The following is a 23,279-nucleotide window of genomic DNA, read 5'->3' as shown; positions in this document are numbered from 1 at the left end:
GCCTGCAAATATTGAAAGATAAACATATCTATGCATACTCAAATACTACTCAATATGTACAGCAATATACTTGCTATTTGCTGATGCTTTGTATGCACCTGAAGAAGAAGTGCACACCATCCCAAGGAGAAAGTGCAGACAACCTTCTACTAGAAAATAAATCAAAACAACTTTTATGATCTTGATTCTACTCAGAGACACCCATTCTAGCTCTGCCTCAGACTGGTAGGAGGAAAATACAAAGATAGGCTTTGAGTAAGATATATTGAGTTCTTCATCTGTTTGTCAATCCTTACTTTTGGATTTTAACTGTCTATACAATGATAATTTCATGCTGATGTATCCATCATTCATGCAAAATCTATTTATCAGCAAGGTTAGGGGCAACTGTATCTCCACACCTCCTGTCAAATGTTTTTCTGCTTGTCTTGAGAGCCCTCCTGGTGTGGACCACAATGGATCAAAGTCCATCCCTGCATCTCACTGTGGGTATCGTTGTACTTCCCATTTCCATCACCTCCACTTTGAACTTTCACTGCTTCAATTTCAGATCTTCATTTCTTTTCCTAACCAACAGGACAGAGAACAGATTATCTTCTTCCACTGCAGTACATTTTGTATATCACAAGACTCACACATCTCTTCCTTAAATTCCACTTGACCACAACAACTCTTTCTTTTAAGTCATGTTTTCTAGGACTTGGGTTAACTTTCTTGCTATGCCTTGGATATTCTCTAACTGATACAAATCTTCCTTGATGTGCAGCCCTTAGAAGGACATAGCTTGACCACCACATATTGCCACTACAGGACTGAACAGAAAAATTCAGTTATTTTACAAATAGCACTTCCATTATAGACCCTGATGTCAGCCTTACTATTGCTGCCAAGGAATCAGTGTCACATCACAATCCATGGTATCTCCCCAAGGCTGGGCTTTTTATTTTGTTTTGATTCCCATATCCCTGCCCTGGGCTGCCATTTACACCTAGTTATTTCCCAGTTATGAGATGCCAGTATTAGATGTAAAACTGGGAATTTGATTTTGTCAGGCCTTCTCTCTAGCAACAACCATGAAAACCTAACTCTATTCTTTCAAGCTGTACAAATGTTTTGAAAGTTTCCTAATCTTCAGATCATTAAATTTAAACAGTAAAGAAGGACTTGATAAAAAATTGTTTCCTTCCTGCAAATTCAATAATCACATTCGTGTTATTTTCTAAATGTAGTTTTCTCAAATCCATGTTTCCCCACCTTGTTTATAAGAATGTCATTCAATTCAACATCAGGAACCTTATTAATGTTAATATAGGACATCTACTGCCTCCAGCAAACAACTCTGCTGTTCAGAAATCATCCAGGCACCACCACATGGGATCCACTCATGAACAGGAATGTTAGATTCAAAATGGCAAAGCAGTCACAGAATTAGGGCATATTTGCATTGGCAGGGTGGAGATACAGACAGCTGACCGTTTTTGCAGACTAGAGGTTTAAAAATACTAATTGGGCAAATAATTCTGTTGCTCATTTAAAATCATTAGCATTTCCAACTCCTGTGACTGCCCAGAGGTGATTTTTCTGGAGACTGTGTCTCTAACAGTGCCAAAGTACTGGCAGCAGTCTCAGCTGGCACAGAGGGTGAAAGGTCTCACTGTGCTGCCAGCTTTGCAAACACTCTGGTGCATGTTTTATTAATATTAATAATAATAAGGTTTAGAAAGGAGAGCAATCCTTTATTGATGATTCAAACACAACAACTCAGAAAACAATTGTCAGGTTCAGCATGGAACCATCAGCAGAGAGATGGAGTTATGGGATGTTCCCCACAATGTGACAGGGCAGATATACTAACTGCATTGACTCTTGACATTTTTGCCATAGCCCAGGACAGATCGTTAAAGGCAATAAAAACAACCTAGAAATAACATTTCTGAGTGAGGAATGTTACTACTCCACTTTACCTCCAGACCATGGAGGGAAAGACATACATGCTTTTACTCCTACAAAAGCAAGTGGTGACAGAAAACAGAAAAAAGCAAGGGCAATCAAAAATCTAAATAGCTCAGAACTGCTTTCATAGCCATAAAGGCTACTTGCCAGTTTTCTGTGGGCTTATAAAAATACTCAAGAAAAAATTTCTGCTTTGGTCATATGTATGGACATACTTCACAGGACATTTAATGTACCTGGAGTTATGACACAAATCACAAGGAATTCAAGTAATCAGCATGTCTGGAAATAACATGGGAACAGAAAAAGGAGTCAACTTGGTTTATAATAGATGGATAACAACTGCAAAGTTAGTGCTAGGATCCCATCCTGTGGGATTACCAAATTGTTCAATGTGGACTTTCTGGAGCTTTGAAAAAATTTTGATAATTTAGGGATAGGTGGAATTTTACAGATATGTGCAAGACATTTTTCATTGCTCAAGGGGCCTGTGATAATCTTACCCTTCTTTTATATATGAGAAAAAAGTGGTCATCAGTGTTCATCCTCTTTTGTGCACTGAACATTAATAAGCAAGAATGGATATTCTCAGAAATTTTTATATTTCACTCTAACAACCTGGAAACTCAAATCATCAACATCAAGCATACAGCAAGTGCCTGGGCTCCTTTTTTATGAAGATTAGAGCCCTTCATGCTCAGAAAAGAGAATACTGGGACAGGCACCAACTCCAACAGACCACCTTTTCTCTCTTAAAATACCCTGGAAGTTACAGAACTTTTTCATTCTTTACTATCATCATTTTTCAGAGAAGTCATACAGAGATAAAGACAGGTAAAAAATAGATATGGAATGAATAACCCTGTCCCCTAGATGAAATACTTAACCATTAGCAAGACTTATGGAAGCAAAAGCATGTGCATTCCATAAGCCAGCATGTCTACGCTTCCAAAACAGATTTCTGGTATCTATCTGATCATACACTTCCCAAGGCCTTTTTGCACTAGTTTGAAAAACTTAAAATGCAAAAATATGCAATTTAGCTTCAGCCACACAGTAAATAACACCCAATAATTTGCTCATCAAAAACTGTTATAACTGAAGAGAACTTCTATTTAAATGTGCTTAACTAAATTGTAAAGTTTATTCTGAAAATCAGATAAATTTTAAAAATTAGTATCTATTTTTGCATTTCTTCCCTTAATTGTAATGCTGTATGGTCAAAAATTGCTATATTGATAGACTGAGAATGTCAGTAAAGAAGGACTGCATGCTGTGTACACTGAGGCACCAATGCCAAATTTAGGAAACAGCTACAGGATGCAGGATGTCCTTGAGACACCACAAAGCATCAAACCCTGCCTTGTCCAGAAAGCAATTGGAGCAGACTGACCTCACACCTTTGACATCTATGAGTAGCCATCAAGAAAAGACTGTGCAAATTCTTGTCTGAACAGTAAAAATCTCCTTTAGCCACTCTGTCACATGGATGACAGCAGAATGCTTCCATGGGTAAAACTCCATACACTGATGACATGTCCCCAAAAATCTGGAATACAAACCCATTTATTAAAGACTGGGTATCACCACACGTCAACAGTACCAGGTATTATGAGAGACCAGCAGCACTCAGCTCAAAAGAGGTACAACACACTTCAGGACCCCTTTGGACTCAATCTCTTTTAGATTTATTGGCCAGAAAACTACATTGACATCAGCTGTTCCCATCACAAACAAAACCAGAACTTTAGCACATATGCTATAGGAAATAACACTGAGTTATTGATAGATCTGCCTTCTGCACACAGCTGCAATGCACTGGACAAAATCTAAGACAACCAAGGGGCTAAAAATAGTCCAGGTTGAAGTACACAGAGCTCCACATCAGCTCATCTGCCCTTCTCTGGATCTGTAAGAACAGATGCACACTATCTGCTAATTATCTTCCTCTATGCAACAGACTCCGATATTTTGTTCAGATATTTTTATAGCATACTTTGATATTTTTATCATGATTGGAAAAACAATTTAGATAAGGGAAGATCTAACTAAAAGGCTTGCCTAATCATCATTCTCATAATTATTTACGGCTTCCATTCATCCTTCCTATGGAAGCAGTTTGCAGTCTATTCTGAACAGCTCACTAGGGATGACAGAGCTGAGAGCTCAGCTTCTTCAAAGGTCAGACACTTGGAATAACCATTATGCATAAGAAAATTTGGAAATTTGGGTAGATATTTGTAATAGCAGAATTATAATTGCCCTTAATACAAGGTATTGCCTCCTTTTTTACAGACTGAGTTATTTTTTGGCTGGTCAAGAGGTCTCATGTGTTGACTTAGGAACACGTGGAACCCACACGGCTGTATTGTCAGTCCCAGCTGGAGTCTCCCTAGTGAGCTGTTTTCTGTCTTCTGGCTAAAATATTTGCCATTATGATCCAAATCCCTGAAGGTAAAAACGACCTTAAAAAGCCCCAGAAATGCCAAAAAAATTTAACCACCCCCCCCCCGCCCATAGAACAAACAGCTGCTCTACATTGCCTTGTGTCTAAAGAAAACATGCCGCATTCCAAACCACAGTATTTTCCCTGTAAGAGAAAGAAAAATCACAAAATTTGTTTCTGTATAGCCTGAGATCCTACTCACCTCTAGAGCAGCCATATGAACATCTCAGTATTCATGCACAATAACTCTCTTCTAGTGCAAGAAGAAAGAACTCAAGGAAGTAGTCAGAGGAGCCTGACCTGGTGGGAGGTGCTGGCTAATGCTCAAGCAGGAAAGACATGCTCCAGCCCTTTCTAAAAAACCTCATCTTCCAACAGCAGATTTCATACCCAGAAAAAAAGTGCAGTTTTAATCAGCCTAGAGAGCTCCTTGTAAAAGCAAATCATTCTAAGATACAAAGTACAAAAACAGGTTACAATGCCTGTTCATATGTGGCCATTACAACTATGAAAAACATCCTTAAATGATAATCACATCACTGCTTTTACAATTTAACATCTGGACGAATTACGGCCATGCCACATGTAACAGGCATATTGACCTAATTTATCAAATATCTTTTTAAAAATTCCTTAAAATCAAAATCAATTTGGCATCCAGCCATAGAACAAAGTGTACCTGAGTACAGATTCAAGGCCAAATAAGAGCTAGAATATGTAAATAAGTGGAACTAGGAACTCACTGTTCAGTTACAAAGGATCACTCAGCAGCACAAATTGACAGGAATGTGCACAGTACAAATGCTACTTATATATGTATCACTTTCAAGAATCCCCATCCAAAATAAAGCTGGGGTTTTTTAAAGTATACTTTAAAATACATATTTTTGTATTAAAAATAGAAAAATTAGCTGATAGTCATTTAGACCTCACAGTAACCTTCTCTCAGCAGATTTCAAATACTTCCCATGTTTTGCTGTGCTCAAAATTCCATTACACTCATAATGAAATGCACAGATATGAAAGTTAAAAACACCATTTTATTTTTTAAAGAAGTTAGCATATTTAGCAAGCACCTTGTACTTATATAATGCAAACAAGTTTCCCACACCTATACAATCAATTCTACAGTAATATCAGCAGTACATAAAGGGTCATTGAAAGAGGAAAGGGGGAGAAAAGAGGGAGAAATGGGGGGGAGGAGGGGAGAGAAAAAAGATCAAAAGGGCAAAAGAGAAAAAAGACCAGCTATGCTGTACATAGCATACTATGGGGTAAAATGCTAATTTTGGACATAGTGAGATGCCAGCTTTTCTGCCATCATAGCAAAATGTAAAAACCAGTTCTTTAATACCATTTTCCCAATGGAAATGGGCAGCAAGACAACAACTTTGATAGGAAGTAGGTTGATTTTGCAGGAGATAAGTGTCATGCATTTACCTATAATGCTGTGGAACTTGCAGGACTTGAAGGAAGTTGTTACTGACCCCTGAAAGGAAAGCAGTACTCTAACTAATACATGTGCACAGTATACCACTACCTCCCTATGCTATAGCAACATAAACAGCTTACAGCAGAAAGGCATTACACTTGCAGAACTTTGCTGCACATCTGATCTATACATTCCTGTTAGCTATATGTGGAGAATGAGAAGTTCCTTGGCATGATACCCTATGATAATAATTCTAACAGAATAGCAGTCACTAATATTACTCTTTATATTACTCATTTTTGGTCTGCAAAGAAAAGAAATTAGAGAGGGACCATAGGTAAAATGAAAAAAATCTACTGTTGTGCTCTTTGTCCCTTTACAGAATGTTCCCCAGATTGTGTGTCAGGAACAGGTTCCAAGCATCCAGACACAAAAAGTTCCCAAAGGAATAAAATCATAACTCACAAGCAAAAATGTAACTTACCAGCATTTCAGTATCACTCAGGTTGTCTGTGTAACATTTTGGTGCAGATCATTCTTCCAGAAGTCAGCTGTTGAAGGGACAATTATTCCACCAACAAACTGTTGGTTCCTTGTATTTCCCTGATTTTCAGTGAAGGGCTCCCACACAGTCAGATTCAGGTGCCTGCTGTGCTTTTATGAAACTTGCTCCCATAGCAGCCCACAATAGGTATGTTTACCTTGAATAAAGCTGTGTCTAGTAATGGACAAATATTCACTTCTAATATATGATGACTGTGAATTAACTGTTTAAGAAAACTGGCTAAAAGTGGTGGTTTTACCAGGAAACTGTTGGGTAAGTTTATGCAAAATCCACCAAATACTCAAATAATAACTTCCACACATCAATAAAGTGCCTGGATTCAGCAGAGGAGTTGATTCCATCCATGCAATGCAGACTCCCACTGTTAACAAGGTGTTATTTCCAATGTTGCACAGAACCAGCTCACGTCATGCCAGAGTTGAAAGGTGTGTTCTTCCACACAGAGCCAAATACTGACTCCCACATTGCTTTTTTGCTGTTATATTACCCTGTTTTTAAGTGAGATCATTGGCTGGGCTCAGGTAACATCTTGAATTCTGGCTGCAGTGACAGATCAATCACCAGATGAGACAGGCTTGCATGAGAAGTAATGCAGTAATTGACAGTACTTGCATGAGAATTAATAGATTGTTCTGCAGCTGAGGAGTAGAAGCAACACATACCACAAGATCCAAATCTCTGCATTTCTAATACATTCCTGCTAAACTGACCATTTATACCTTGCTCCATATCCATATCCATATCCAGAAAAGACAGCTTGTATGTTGTACAGTCATAGAATATAGAGAATTGCCTTTTAAATGCATATAACAATAAAGATGTTACTGAGCCAAACATCATAATGAAAATTCTGAGGTCATTATCAAGGGGAAAAGAACCCTTATTTTGAGAGTTTTTAAACCATAAGAAGCAGTGAAAGAGACACTTCAATCTATATAATGAGAATAGTACCTTTGTAACTGAACAAAGAGACATGGAACAGATTCTACCACACCAGACTATACATGGAAGAAAAACTATGTTGTTAACTTTGTTAAATTACAAGGCTACTTGTACAACATACTGATTTATTCAGAGCATTCTCATGGTATTGTCATTCTGTTACATGACTTATAACTTTTTTCACAATGGAGGTCATGCAGCACTCAGGTTCTATTTCAGATCAGTAATGGTAAATATTACTCCTGATTCTGTAAGACAGAGGTAGGATCCTAGGACAGGATAAATCAGACAGAAAACTTCCATCAAGCTTCTTCACTGTTATGGACAGGTGGTCTTGGGAGGTTTTTCAATCTCATCCTTGGAGGTTTTCTAGGCCAGACTGGACAAATCACTTAGTAACATGGTCTAAGTTAGTAACAGAGGTGACCATTTTTTTAATAGGCTAGACTAGGGACCTCCTGAGGTCTCTTTCATCCTGAATTATTCCTGAAGTATACCTTGAAATATAAGTACATAATAATCTACCTAATGACTTCTCTTTCCTCATGTAAAAATAACATTAAAAAAACATACCTTAATAATCTCATAAGAAAAAGGGCAAAACCAAAACCCAACTCTTTTATAACTACAACATAAATGATAAAGACTATGATCTTTATTTCTCTCAATCACTTAGACATCCCTTCCTTTATAAATGTTCATTCACATGAATTCAGGCTACTTAGAGTAATAACATTATTATTCATGTTTCATTTTTGCTCAGAAGAAATGTATATCAAGAGAAAGTTTATTTAAGAGTCAGAGTATTTCATACATAAAAGATATCTTGAATTTCTATCCAGATAATTTTGGACAGTATGTCAAAAAAACATTGGATACTCAAGTGGCCTGGGTATCAAACTTTTCTAAAACTAAATAGTTTCCCTGTGTAGACCTGCACACCAATGCAACATCTTAGTAAATTTGCAGTTGCATTTTCCCACATCAACTACAGTGGTGTCAGATGGAAAAAAACCAGAATAATCAGCCAGAGAATAACTCCCCTAGAACTGCCAAAAGTTGGATAATATAATACTGACTTCTTTTAAAATGAATGACTAGTGTCATAAGCAATACTAACTTTGACTTCAATATATAAACTTATGACATAAGAAAATGGGAATGCATCTAGTAAGAGAAAGTAGCTTGGTTTTGCAAAATATGGGTTCCAAATAACATGAGCAAATGAAAACAAAATTAACTTTTTTCACAAAGCTCTCATAATGAGCAAGGTATGGTCAAGGGATGAAAAGATTTTAATTTTTAACTTTGCCAATGCTGCTTCTAATTCAATGTCTTCTGTTATTCCACCAAAGTAAAATAATATTTCCTAGGCTTGTGTACTGAAAGGTCAAGCTTCCTCAACTCAAATCTAATGTCATAATCAAAACTAAAGATGATCTTGTTATTCACCCTGGCTTCTACTTGCTGTAACAAAACCAATGAAATTGCTTTCCTGTTCAGTGACCAGTGATGTAATATTCTCCATTTGAGCATCAGTAAGAAAAAGTAAAGAAAACTTGGACTTTGGAAAAAACCAAAACTCTATCACCCAAACAAAAAAATTACAACCCTGCTGGAGAATATTTCTTTTCTTTAACAAGAGCCACTGAGGAGGGTTAAGCTCATATTTGAGAGATGAATCTCCAATTCCTATTCTAGAAACCGAGGACAAATGGACAAGTATCAGTGACCCAAATACAGAGCACACTCACCAATCTGGTCACTTGGCTTGCTCCTCAAGCAGCAAATTGAATTCTTTTTGGAGAAGGAACCTAATGAGCATTGCCACATCTCACCCCAGTCCAAATACTGTCCATAGGGAACCAAGGGACACTTTGCCAGATAGGGTAAGAGCTGATTCCATTTTGTTTCATGTTGTTTTGTTAACAGGTCAAAACACCTAGTCAAATTTCATCTGAGTCCACTCAAATATTCATTTTCATCCTTCCCCCACTTAAGTAATTCAGCATGAGCTGAACAGCATTAGCTGAGCACTGGCATTAACTGTTTAGGTTGCTGCCATCAGTGACCAAGGGCAAATACAGATCAGACTCACAGACCCAAACAAGTGCCCTCCTGCCCCTAGATGTTTTGAAAACTCATCTAAAAAAATTGAATTCATTCTCTAATGCAATTGATGAACAAAAGACAATTGTAGTTTTATATATAGGGAAAAACCCCTCTATCTTAAGAACTGAAATGACTATAGAACATATTGCACTTCTTTTCACAGGTATGTGATCACTGTGTGATAGTCTCAGTTTGCATTGTCCTCTAAAGCAAGAGACTTGACATCCAAAGATTCCAGCACCCAATAAATATTACTATTTCATAAAAGCTGTATTATGTTGAAGAAGCCATTTCATTTTGAAAGACAGCAGACTGCTTAGGTAACCTGATACCATGAAGAATAAGCCACTGTTAGCTTTCAGTACCACCTCTTAGACCTCTTTCAATGGTCTAAAAAATTCTCAAAAGAAGGACCTAATCACATGTGGCCCCCAAGGAAAACAGTGAAAACAAAGCATAATGTCTGATCACACACTACCACCCTGCTAAGGTATGTAACAATATCACATATCATTTACTTGAAGAAGTCAGCAGTTACAAGGCATCTGAAAAGTATACCAGACCTACAGAAAAAAAAAAAAACGCCTAAAGTATAACATTTTATGAATGAGATCCTAAAAAATAAAACAAAACAAAAAAAAAGGTGAATATTTACCATGTAAAAGTTAAACCTTCTCAAAACAGGATTGTAAAGTGCTAACCTATCAGCTTTCCATCCTTCCACAATTTATTGGATATAAGATTATCAGAGCTTTTCTTAGAAATATATTCTTTTATTTTGGAAAATATCTTACTGCATAAGAGATGCCTTCCTGGACATGTAATCTTTTCCCAAACCTTAGCAAATACATTTGATACTTTCTGAATATGGACTTTCTGAGAAGGGCCCATTTTGTTTCCAATAATCCCTTGATAAAATGCAGGGTTATTTGTAACAAGAAAAAATTTATATTCAGTTTGAACAAGAGTAAAAGACAAAATGTATGAAAAGTTTTAAAAGCATTCACATTTTGGTTTTCCTTTTAATTACAGATGTTCTCCATATTCAACAGCAGATTAATTTATAAAAAGGTATGGTCTGGGGCTAATAGGCACAGACTAGATATTTGTATACTGCATTCCTTTACAGATTTAACTGCTGGTAACTTGAAAGCATTAGGAGTTTGTTGCAGAGCTCCTGTACAATTCTTTCTTTATTTGCAAACACTGCATCACCTTGTTTGTGCTACGAGAACTCTCAGGATGCAGAGAATGCTGCAAAGATGTACTGAGATATAATGAAAAAAGGAAAATACTTCCCTCTTGCCTACCTCAGGTGTTATTTGAGCTCCAGTCTGAAAGCCCAACCAGGTGAGTGTGGGGGTGTGTGCCATTAAAACCTTACAAACATTGGTTCCCTGGTACACAGCCCACCCTGATCATATGCACTGATGGTGACTCTAAATTTCCTTCCCCTCTTCAGACTGCACAGAAGAGTCATCTAGGGATTATTTTAGCTCTTCCTGAATCACCCTATCTCCACACTGAAGAGGAGTCAAGGATTTCCTGTTCATTTTCAGTGTGCATTATGCCACTGAAATGATACCTTTTCTCTACATGTTTGAGATGAAGTTTCTAAGGACAGCTAAAGAACTAAGTACCTGTCCCAAGGAAGCCACACTGGAATGGACAGAGGTGGAACTCATCACTGCTTGCTAAGCAACCAACATGTCTCTCTTCCACACACAGAACTGTACAGGTTGAATTGGCACAGAATCCAAATTAGGAAATCTGAATATAGAGATGATGGACAAGATGAAAAAAAGGTGGACTTAGATAAGACCACCTCCTACTGACAGAGGAATATCCTCTCTGCAAGGGCCATGATGCAAAACAGACTCATCTGAAGAGACAAGGGGGATGGAATATACATTAAGTTTGATAAAAGGAAGGGAAAAAATTAACAACTTGTAAAATGCAAGCTGTCAGGGGCCCAAGAGTCATTTGTTCAGCTTTCCACTCAGTGTGCCATTGGTGAAAGCCACGTGTTGCCATGGCATCCTGCTGTGCTGAACATCCCAGGGCTGGGGAGCAGTTTCTTGCCTGGCACCAAACACGCTGGCCTCTAACCCAGAAAAGCCCTGCCTGGTCAGCTCCTGGAGTGCCACCATTTGTCCTGTGTGACCTGATTACAGCTTTGATCGATAGCCAGAGCAGCCATCTGCAGAGTACTCAAAGCTTCAGCAAAAGGCTGCTTTCATTTCTTTGCAGCAACTTAAAAGTGCTCATAAAGTCACCTTGAGCACACAAAGATGACTTCTCTTTCTCTTGTTGATGAGCTTCCACAGCTGATCTGATTAGGAAGTGTTTGGTACTGGGCTCCACTGCCACAGGGAGGAAGGGGATTCTTTTCACTCTGTTTCTGGCTTTTTCCAGATTCTCTTACTGAACAGAAATTTTTAACCTAGTGTGCTTCTCTTTGGTATTGTCATGAAGTAGAAAAAAAAATCTGATGATTTCTGCTCCAAACATCCCAGGCTTTTACATAAATGAAATGTCCTGAAAACAGTTATTTCTCATTCATTAGCAAAGCATTCTCCCCTGCCTGCCTGAGTGTGCTTTTCCCAGGTCAGTATAGCAGCATGGGGAGCTTTGATCTGCTTCTTTAATGCCACATTGTTAATACACTATGGAAGGTGCTTCTGAGGAGAAACTCAGTGCATTCTTGTTTGTTCCACAGCAGCAAAGAAATGGAAAAAAAAGAACCCCAAACCAAAAATCGACTTTCACAAAGCAGATACTGAATTTTACCTCTGTATAACATAAATATACCAGGCCTAACTCATTATGAAGCAGGATAAGAAGGAATTGTAGCAAATTTTTGTCTTTATGTGGCACCACATGATTGAAATGGACAAAGGTCCAGATGTACCAGATGAATCTTGAATAATTGCATTGAAAAATATTCAAAATAATCACAATACCTTCTATTAGGCTGACGATGGGCAATATGATATTTTATTAGTTTATAGGAATATCAAATAATCATTAAATTGCCTTGTACTTCTTATTGCCTTTGAGCTCTCACCAGTCTTTTGGATGATAAGCTGAGACATTCACTTCAACAGTTACAATTCCTGAGAGGCAGGAAAGAGCAGAGAAATAATCACTCTCAAGAATCATCAGAAAGTCAGCAATACAAACTGCAGTGGCAGAGGTAGAGTGCAGAACAGACAGGTATTTACTGAGTCAAGTAAATATTCAACTAAAAAACCCAAAACTCTCTGTTGCCTGCAAGTTGGGAAAAAATGAATTATTTAAAAATTAATATGTAGGAAAATTAGTTTCCCTCTGGTACTATAGCCCTGCTGTTTAGTATGCTGGAGAATAACAAAAGAAAGGGAGAAGTAGAACACTTCCAAGTAGACCCCTTGGACATGACCCACGGGTTTAAAGCATCTTAGCAAAACTGAATATTCAACAAACTTCTGTTATTAAAGGACCTCAGAGTACAACTAGCTATACATGGAAAAAACCCAGGATTTCATTTCTCAAAACCAATAGTTCTTAAACTTGTAGGGAACAGTCCTCTCTTACACTTTCAGCATTCTCACTAAGACTGCCCTAGACTGAAACCTGACTGAAAATGCTGTCTCTTGTATCTTAATAGATGGCATCATTCCCTCTATATCATGTTTTATATTTCATATACAACTCTTCTGCACAAGAATTTCTAATTTGCAAATTAACCTATATTTTTGCAAATCTAGGTTAACAAAACCTTGATATTGGCCACAAATTTCAGTAAACACTATGACATGAGGAAAAAATGTAGCCCAGGGAGTTAAGAAGGCATTCAACTCTGGAATCAGTAAGAGAATGAGGGGAGGAAAGGAAGAAAGGAAGCAGAAGAATGGAAGGACTTTAGAGACATTAACATGTATTGAAACAGGATAAAAATCTCTCATTACAACTCAATGACCTGACTTGACAATAACTCCTTTTTTAAACAATGTATAGCTGAACTGGATTTCGTAGAAGTGTTTGGTATAAGACTAAGACAATTAGTAAAGATATGTAAAAGGAATGTAGGTAATTGTACTGCACTAAAAGGTTGTGCTCAATACAGAGAATGACTGTTAGGAAAGCTCTTCCTTCTTGACATCAATATTCTTTAGTATTTGTGTGTTGATGAAATTTCTAATGAAACAAAATCAGCATTGCTAGGACCAAGGATGATCAGAACAAATATAAAAAGAACTGAGGAGTGTAACCTTGAGGACTGTAGCAATATTAAGAACACTGATTTATGTAAACAGTGTTATGAAATACCAAGTCATGTGCTCTTAGCACTGTACAAAAAAATTCTTCAAAAAGCTAGAAAGAACCCACTGCTGGAAAATGAGTAAGGAAGGGAAAGACCTTGCTGTACTGTTCCAGAAAAGACTCTCACCTGTGATATGCAGTTGTGAAGAACGGCAGGATTAATGCCATAGTGTAATACAGATTTTCATCTGGGACACTGTTGAAGGCACTAGTTATTCCTAGTGAAGAACTAATCCAGTTCTGCATTTCTCTTAACATACTCCTGCATGAAAAAGCTAAAAAAAGACTGCAATATTCAGTTTAATGAAATTAAGTCTATGAGAAAACTACAAGTGTTTTCATTGAATGTGTTATGAAGGTTCCAGGAGGGCCAGAGAACACACTGCATTAAAAAAAATATTGTAGGCCCAAGCAGTGAGTACTAATTTCATGCCCTCATAGGCATGAAACCACTTGGAGCACAATTTATAGAATATCTACCCACTACAAGAAAGCAGTGGTGAAACAGGCATCCAACAGCATCAGTAGGGCAGGAAACCAACCTTCTTCAATCATGCAGCTTAACCACTTTTGAGAACTGATTATGACTTCAGCATCTGCACTGAATGACCTGGAAAGTCACTCTCAATCTCATTCCCCCTGCCATCTACCTACCAGCACTTTTGTTTTAAGTGACTCATGAAGAGTACACAGGCAGGTTTTCATCAGGCTGTTTATGAAGACCACACATTTTCTAAAGCAGGGTGACAGTGCTTCAAAACACAGTTGAAGTGTTACCTTATCCCCATTCTTTAATGGACTTTGTTATTGCAATGAAATAGGCAGGCTATATGTAGTATCCTGATTTAAATCCCTTTTACCTTTGTGATACTGCAACAGAGCTTACAAATCCACAAATTACCTCTGCTGTTTCTTTGAAGATATGTGATCTGCATCAAACCTCTACTATAAATCAGATAAAAGAAGTACCACATGTTATGTCTGAATGAGAACAAGTGCTCTCATTGAAAAGTGGACACATAGCTTAATTTTCTGCTTTGCCTAAGCACTGACATGACAGGTATTTCCTGCAAATATTTTCCAGGCGTGCTGTGGAAGGATGAGAGGAGGGATATCTAGTTTGTGAATCCCAATAAGATTTAGTCATCTCAGCAATGCAGAGAGATGGCAAGACCTTGTTGGCCATTTAAACAATGCTGCAAACAGAAAGAAAGGATTTCCTCTGACTCTCCAGCTTCCCACCTTACACACAAAATTGGAAAACAGAAAAATACGAGGTCCTTGCTACAAGAACAATTAAAAGACATTGTCATAGCAAAAAAATTCTCAATGAAAATATCTTTAAGTCTGAATTATGGCAATAGTTTTCTCACACATTATAATCAGCATATATATACTACCTATATACTGGTTGTATAATAGCTGGCTGCAGGTATAAGAGTCTGAATCAAATGCTATCAATGGAAATTCGACACTGAACTACAAAAAAAACCAAAACCCCAAACAAACCAGATTTTATCCACTCAGTGCAAAGTCCTTCACTGCATTTGCTGCTTGTGAATATCAGTACACAGAATTTTAATGATAGTCCCACTCTGCTTACTTATGCATAGAAATTATTTCAGGCAACAGTGTCACAAGAATTTTAGCATATCTGTAAATTCCTGTAAAACGAAATTTGGACAGAAATGTAAAGCATATTCTTAAATGCTTTCTCAAACAGAAGTTCAGCTGTATCAAGTTCTTACCAGACAGTAGTACAAATTCAACACAGAAATCTCACATATTTCATAATACAGAACTCATTTTAAAAATAAATATACTTGTGTACTGTATATTAAAATGTGACATTTATCCTGAAAGTTCTGATATAATCTTAATTAGAGTGTTAAATAACATGCTTGCAATATTGTCATTATAAGAGTGATCTTGAATCTTTTACAGAGAAGAGAGGTTTTACTTCACAAGGTTTATCTACATAAAAAATTCAAGACACCAAGTCATTAAATCAGTATATATAAACAATTGTTTACATACATTGAAAGTTTAACTACAGCACAGTGGTTACGAAAAAAATCCACAAAGCACCTATCTGAGAACAATTCTAACCTCTTGCCTCCACTTATAAATGGAAAGAAGCTGCCACACAGTTCAGCAGTAAAGGAGGATAAAGAACTGGTAATAATCCTTGTGCTCCTCACATGAACTCCAGCAAGGCACTTGAATGAGACTTTTAAAGCTGTAAACTGTCCACCAAAACACAGAATAATTTTTGCTAATCCTTGTGCCACAAATTACTAATCCACTTTGAAAGCTATTTTTTTTGCATGTGTTTATGAGGATCATCAGACAGAAAGACAACTGGGTTAGTAGCATGTTAAAAAAAAGCAAAAAAAAAACAAAAAAACAGAACCCGACAGAAATAAAAACCCTAAAGCAGTTGACCACACAATAAGTAGGATTTGCAGAAGTACTTACAGCTTTCAATCTCCAGTGTGCAGTTCTGCTCATCCAGTGGATATCTCCTCAGGTCCATCATGCAAGCAGCTGTTGTTGTAATTCTGGGAAGGAAAGAGAAGACATTGCTACCGTGCCTTGTTCCAATCTTTCCTTGATCACACTTTGTTGAAAGAAGAAACTGTATTTCTACATAAGTGATGCTCTGCCAGAAGAAACTGTATTTCTACATAAGTGATGCTCTGCCTGGTTTAGCCTGGATACCATGTCTGCTGCTGGCTTGTAGCTAATGCAGTCCCAGGGGGGTTGTCCCAGCCTGCTGGTCATGCACAGCTTCCCCTCAACACAAGTATTTTCTGCTGTGTGTTAAGCACAGCTGACTGGCCAAAGCACATGGGGAGCCTGCTTCCACAACATTAAAAAATGAGAGCACTGGGCAGCAGCCATTTGTACAAGCTTTCTTCAATTTGGGAGGCTGACCAAACCAATTAGCTCAAATTGCAAAATCTAAGATGATGATCTCCACAATGGGACCCAAGATGGAGTAGATGGAGTGCCTACAGCACATGCAAACACCAAGATATTACAGGATCCATGTATTTCCAAGGTATTAATGAGAGACTGGGTGACCAACAGTTTTCTTCCCAAAATCCTGTCTCATGTATGAGGTTTACTACTGGCCTTTCACAGTAGATATTCAGAATGTTCAATAACAGTTCAAAAAACTTATTGTACATTCTTTGTTCTGATAAAAAGACTTCAGAGAACTCTGTCATTTGATCTTATTCCTTCTCCTTGAATACCTAAAAAGTGTTCATTAGCTGCAGAAAATTACAGTTCCTGGTCAAAATTCACTCAAAATGGACTGTAGCAACTATTTCTGCAAGGCACCTAAGCATCTCCATAAGTATGCTTATTCTCCTGTCTTACAGGTCTCTTTGAGAAAATGAACATCTTTTGGCATCAAGTCCTTTTCATTCCACACAGGAGTACTACAGAATTGCTTTGAAAATTATGTTTTTAATCAGTGTGTGTTACTGGAGATGCTTCACAGGAAAGCTTTTAGGACTGGAACAAAAGCATGGAGGAAAAGACTCCTTTTGTGCCTCCCAGTGAAAGCCTTTCAGCTTTTAACAAAATCAGACTGCTGAGGAATACATGTGTGTTGATAGCAAATGCAAATGGAGCAAGCAGCAGCAAATATTGGTAAAAAAACCTCTTGAGAGTCCACACTTGTTTCCTTATTTTTAAATTTAAAGAAAAAAAAATCAATGAAATTGTCCTGTTCCAGGAGCAATGTACAACTGATTACTTTGGGGCAAATTTCAAGAAAGGAATAGTGAGACCAGAAAAAAATTACAGCTCATGTTTTTTGTTGGTTTATGTTTGGGGTTTTTGTGGAACGTTTGTTATTTTGATTTCCCCAGTATTTCCATACTTACCTGTATATTATAGTCAGGAACTTTACAAAGTTTCAGTAGTTCACAGAGGAAAAGACAGAGCACAGATATACAGTCAAGGTTTAAATGCACAAAGGATTATGCTGAAAGCTAACCTGGTTGACTTCTAACTTTTCTCACAGCTTTCTCTGCACTAAATACTTCCTACCAGAGTCTCCCAGATCCAAGGGTTCCACACAGAGACAACCCCCAGACCGTGGTACCCTCAGCAAAGTGTCTTCACACTGATGGAGTGAAGAACTCACAATTCTCACACATTTCCACAGGATTTTTGGTGCAAAAAAAACCCAAGAGGGGCCAAAGGCCACAGACAGCTGGGATAAAAGCTCTGTGGAGAACATTAGCAAAACATTGAAAGACATAATGCCCCACCTCACCAGAAAGTAAAGAGAAAAAAGTGGCATGGTAAGGAAAATGATTGGTAGAGCAGGGATTTAATCAAGTCAAAGCAGAAGTTTTGAATAATGCATTTAATTCAACTTGCTTGTTCCTTCTTATCCATAATGCAAACCCATTGAAATAAAATCAGAAGTCTGTCCTTTCCTCTCCTCGTACCTCCCTCATGTTTTTAGCCTGGCTTCTCACCTTTATAGTAAAGTAGAAAAAGTTCTCTTTCATCTTCATAATTATTTAAACAGCAAAACTACCTTTGGATAATTCTTAGTGGTTTGCAATTCATGGTGATTAGCTAAATCAAATTACCAAAGCAAGAGAGTGCAAGTTTTACCACCTTTACTTTTAAAGGCAAGAGACATGACCCACACCTTTTCAGACAGAAGAAGAAACAGCAGTTCAGTTTAGAAGCTGGGAACACTTGAAACAGCCCCAAAGCCTCTCCCCCAGAGCAGAGCTGTTTCAATTTTCACAGCAGGATTAAAAATATTTTTATACAGCCTGTACTAGTACAAAAAATATAACATTGTGTTTTGCATAATGTAACCTTGAGAACAAAGAATGAAAAAGTGAAAGCTTTTAAAAAATCAACAATGTGACTCAAGGCACTGCAGTCATTAGGGATGATACACAATAACAGGACTCAGAGAAACACCACATGAAATGAAACACATCACAGATTTGTCTCTCTCATACACTTATTTTTTCATCTGTTGCTACAGAAAGAGAAACCTTGTGATATTTTATGATTCCTAACAATGAAAATGAGTTTTCATCCTCCTCTTTTATGAACTATATTTTGAATGTAGCAAAAAAAAAAAAAACACTCAAACCTTGAAGCACCACTAAACTGACTAAATAAAAGTATTGTGAAGTAGGCCTAGAGAAAACTTCATGTGTTAAGCACAGCAACACTGCAAAAAATCTGCACCACAACTGACTTGCAGGGAAAGTTTGCTGTCAGCAACTCAAATAATTCAGATAAACTCTGAGGAAGCTGAAAATCTGCTCACCTCCAAATCTTTGGAGGGTTTGTGATTCAAATAAGACCTGGAAGTTTGCACTACTTCTTTCAGAAGCCAAATGTTAAGGCCATAAAGAAATTTTTTTGAACACTTCCAAACCTGAAGTGAGGCTAAACAGAATACCCCCCATATTATAATACTTGCCCAGAAGTGCTAGTAGGTTTTATTTTTCAGTTTTATGCATGGAACAGATTTTGCTTTTCTAACAATTTCAAGTGGGATTTGAAATTCAAAATAGCAACTTAAACAGTTCTGATGTCACTAGTGAAGACAAAACAGCACTGGAAGACAGGAAAGCAACACTAATGACATGTGGAGACAGAATCCAATTTCCTCTAGGAGATACACAGGGTTTGCAAAGCTGTGGAGAATAAGCTGTAAGAGAAACTTGTCTCTGCCCTGGAAGGACACAGCCCTGACCTGTAATTACAGGTTTACAGATGCACAGAAATGATGAGCAAGAGGGTGACAGTTTCAGATAGCTCTGCTGAGCAGAGTGGTAGTACAAGAACTCTGTGACACCACCATGTGCTGTTCTAGCTCTAACAGCTCATGATCCTTGGAGTCAAAAAAGGAGCTGAAGCCCAGGAAAGTATGAAATCTAATTCTTTCTCTAAATGTATGCACATATGTCCTGTTGAAAGCAGAGTGAAATTCTGCTTCAGACTTGTGTATCTGTAAGCTGACTGACTCCCCATTAACAGCATCAGGAGCAATTCAAAGAGCTCACAGGGACAACAGACTGAATCTCTTCATCAACGACTTTATAAGAATTTTCTGTATGTGGTGACTGGTAGTCAGGAACTCTAAATCAGTTACTGAAATAATGTTCTGCAGCTAAACCCACTGTTCACCTTTGCTTCTTGGAAAAAGGCTTCCTGCATGACAGCTGGAAATACCTGTGAGAGCAGCAGCCAGCAGAACCAATTTTAAATACCTGGAAATTCTGGGAACAAAACATCAGTGGGATAAATCTCTCTCCTGGATGGTAACACTGGATTTAAACATATGTCAGGGTTGACAGACATACTAACAGATCTACTTTTAAATAAAATAAATGTATTGCTAATTAGAGAGTTCACAGAATTTCTCCTCCTTCTGCTTATTCACAGAAAAGAAAAGCTTCCCTTGAGTGATCATAGTTAAAGAGATGGCTGTAGGGAAACTCTAATAGTGGCATTGCTAGAAATTCAACATTAAATCTAAGAATCCAGCTACTGAATTTTTCAACTATAAATCAGCTATAAGCTTCCAACTGTAAACAGCATATAGAGTCTCAGTGTAGTATTATGGGGAAAAAAAGAACAGCTGTTTTATCGATGGTGATGTCTCTACTTGAGATTAAACAATATACACATGCTACCCAGAATCTGTAATATACTCTCTTCTAACACTACTCCTCAACATTTCCTGAGTATTCCAACCTAAGTGCCAACAGCTCATTTTTCTTATTCCATTTGGAACTTGTTATCAAATGACATGTAGAAATTTTCCCCTGGCTTCTGTAGTGTGCAATCCTTAGACAGTATGGTGCTCTCTGAAAGCACTAAGTATATTTGTCAAAGATGAAAGGCAGAACCATAATACAAGTTAAGAATATGAAGGATATGATACTAAAACATTCTCTAAATGTAATACAAGAGAGGAAAAAAACTTTTGTAGCTGGTAAAACACAAGGAGTCAGAACCCACACAAAAACTTCAATCTCATTAAGTTTTGTTGTTGCTGAGATTGTTGGTAAAAGAAGCATACCAGGTTTTTAAGAGGAAACTAAAATCTATATGCCTCTGATCTTTCTTGGGAAGATGTTCTGCCTTTCTCTGCTGAAGTACAGCCTATTGTGCCATCTACATGCTAACAGAGAAGAGTTGTGGAAAACCAGAGAATTGGGCTCTTACTTCATGAGAAAGATTTCTGTCACAGAAGAACCAGAATTTTGCTGCAGAGTTCCACTCCATCCTCTACTATGCTGCTATATATGTAGCTCTATAAATTGCTCCTTAAGTGAGATAGCATTTCCTACTATCCTGCCACTGTGTCAAAAATTCAGCCATAATATCATCATAATTTAAATCCTTGCAGAAAGCACACATTGCACTGCAGTAAAATCATCTGCTACAATAACCTCAGCTTTAGACTGAATTCATTCAAATCTTTCTCTGAAGTAATAATTATTCTCTAGAAAATACTACCTATATTAAATGGCAGAAGAGCTCAGAGGAGCACTTCATAATTATATCACTGAGAAATGCATCCTTGTCTTTCAGCATTCACTTCTCCCTTTCAAAAGAAATAAATAAAAGAGAGAATGCTAAAATACTACAGGACTTTGAGAAAATGAAACAATATGAGCATGATCAGCAGTATGAAACAAACAACACTGTTTAGATTTAGTACATCTCCTCCACTTATCCAGAGTTTATAGTCCTTTTGCATTACTAATCACCACTGAAAACCTGATAGTCTTACTTTCAAATATTTCACCAAACATGTTTCTTATTCTGGTTGGGAAAATTACATCTCTACTTCACTCAAACAATGTCAGCATTGAAACAAAAAGTGCATTATTTCACTTTCTTTCTCTTAAAAATGTATATTGTTTCCATCCAAGACACACTGCATAAAATACATCACATACACAAAGCATTTTTAAAACAGTTGTTCTGATATTACACTACATTAAATACAGACTCTCAAACTATGGAAGAGGGCTAGAACTTTCCAAGGAGACACACGAATTTGGTGAGATTTTAATCAGTTCTCACCACCTAAAATAACATGCTTAACTCTAACAAGTACATTGCACTGTAAAAGTACCCTATATTAACATTTTTTTATTCCAGGAAGATAAAGATACAATTTCTAATTAGCTGAAGTCCTAGAGAAAAAATATTCATCATGAGTGACAAGCAACACAAATATATTCACACCCATATATATACATAAAAACATTAATATCATATGGTCTCCAGTCACACTTGATGAATGCTCTTTCTGATTTTTAGGGCTTGTCCTGCAGCTGTATTTTCCCTCTTTTTTTTTTTTTTTTTTTGATTTTTTTATTTTTCAGCCAAATACTATTTTCAATCCCTGATAAACAAGTTAACAAGGACTGGGTGTCAGTGATTGGGAAGTATCTCACCAAGTTTTTATCCTTGATTTTACATAAATCTTTATTACTAATAATTCCTGAACTGTACTTCATTACTCCATCACCCAAGCCAATTTTTATATTTAACACACAGAGGAGAAGCTGACTACAATATTAATGGCACAAGACCTCAATTAATACCTAGTACTGATCTATAATTTCATTCCTAAGAATCTTACATAATTTGATTTACTGATTCCTGTAGCTGTTAAAAGAAACAATAAAACTGCTGCCAACAAACCTATCATCTTATCCCAAGTGGTTTTAGGTTTTGCTTTTTATTCCAAAAAGTTACCATCATATGACTGCAAAAATGTAATAAGTATAATTGGACTGAATTATTCTTGTTTTCCCCACAGTCCTGATATCAGTAGATCACATACAAAGAGTCATTGGCCAGTTTTTAAAACTGTGTTTAATTCATGCCCTTAGGAGTGTCTACATGGACCACCAAGGGCCTTTTTCCAGATATTAGAGTGGTAAAACTGACATAATACATAATGACCTGGAACATTGCACAGAATTAAAAGATGCAGTGTAAAATTACAGAAAAGTCCTTGGGGGAAGGTTTTAATGGTTCTTTTGCAGCAACTGTTATGTCCATGGGGTAATGATTACTGAACAGTGTTGACTTTATCACTCAGGAATGAGAGCATTTTATCCTAGAACAGGGAGAAATTTAGTGGGTCAACAGCACTCCAGGTAGATAGGTACCAAGAATATGAGGGGAAAAAACCCAACCAAAAGCCAAAAATACAGATATGGTAAAATTCAGTTTTGATATTGGTGTTAAAGTTAAGGTTGTACTTCACATGCCCTCTTGCATGAGTACAGGACTGCAAGACCTGTAGATCCAAGTGTCTAAGTGCATTACAGGCATCAGACACTGACACCTCACAAAACTGCAGAGGAATAGGATAAAGACACTTTTAAGACAGAATGAACACTTTCAGATATTTTAGCCTAATGTGGCTAATTACAGGCTACTTTCAACAACTTTTCTCAGTTTACATTGTTAGAACTGAACCACTCATCCTC

The 23,279-nt window shown here is 37.2% G+C and overlaps 1 protein-coding gene across 3 annotated transcripts in view; it reads right to left on the bottom strand.

Annotated features, from left to right (window-relative positions):
• GABRB2 (gamma-aminobutyric acid type A receptor subunit beta2) overlaps positions 1-23,279 on the bottom strand; it is a 145,970-nt gene that overhangs the window by 50,714 nt on the left and 71,977 nt on the right. For all 3 annotated transcript variants that reach the window (XM_056502532.1, XM_056502534.1, XM_056502533.1), the window contains one exon: positions 16,234-16,316. In XM_056502532.1, coding sequence (XP_056358507.1) covers positions 16,234-16,316 — 83 coding nt within the window. The remainder of the gene's footprint in view (positions 1-16,233; positions 16,317-23,279) is intronic.

The sequence above is a fragment of the Oenanthe melanoleuca genome, chromosome 13, assembly GCF_029582105.1.
Source record: "Oenanthe melanoleuca isolate GR-GAL-2019-014 chromosome 13, OMel1.0, whole genome shotgun sequence".
Classification (NCBI taxonomy): Eukaryota; Metazoa; Chordata; class Aves; order Passeriformes; family Muscicapidae; genus Oenanthe; species Oenanthe melanoleuca.
The sequence above is the reverse complement of the archived record's forward strand: the minus strand, read 5'-3'. Positions and strand labels throughout refer to the sequence as shown.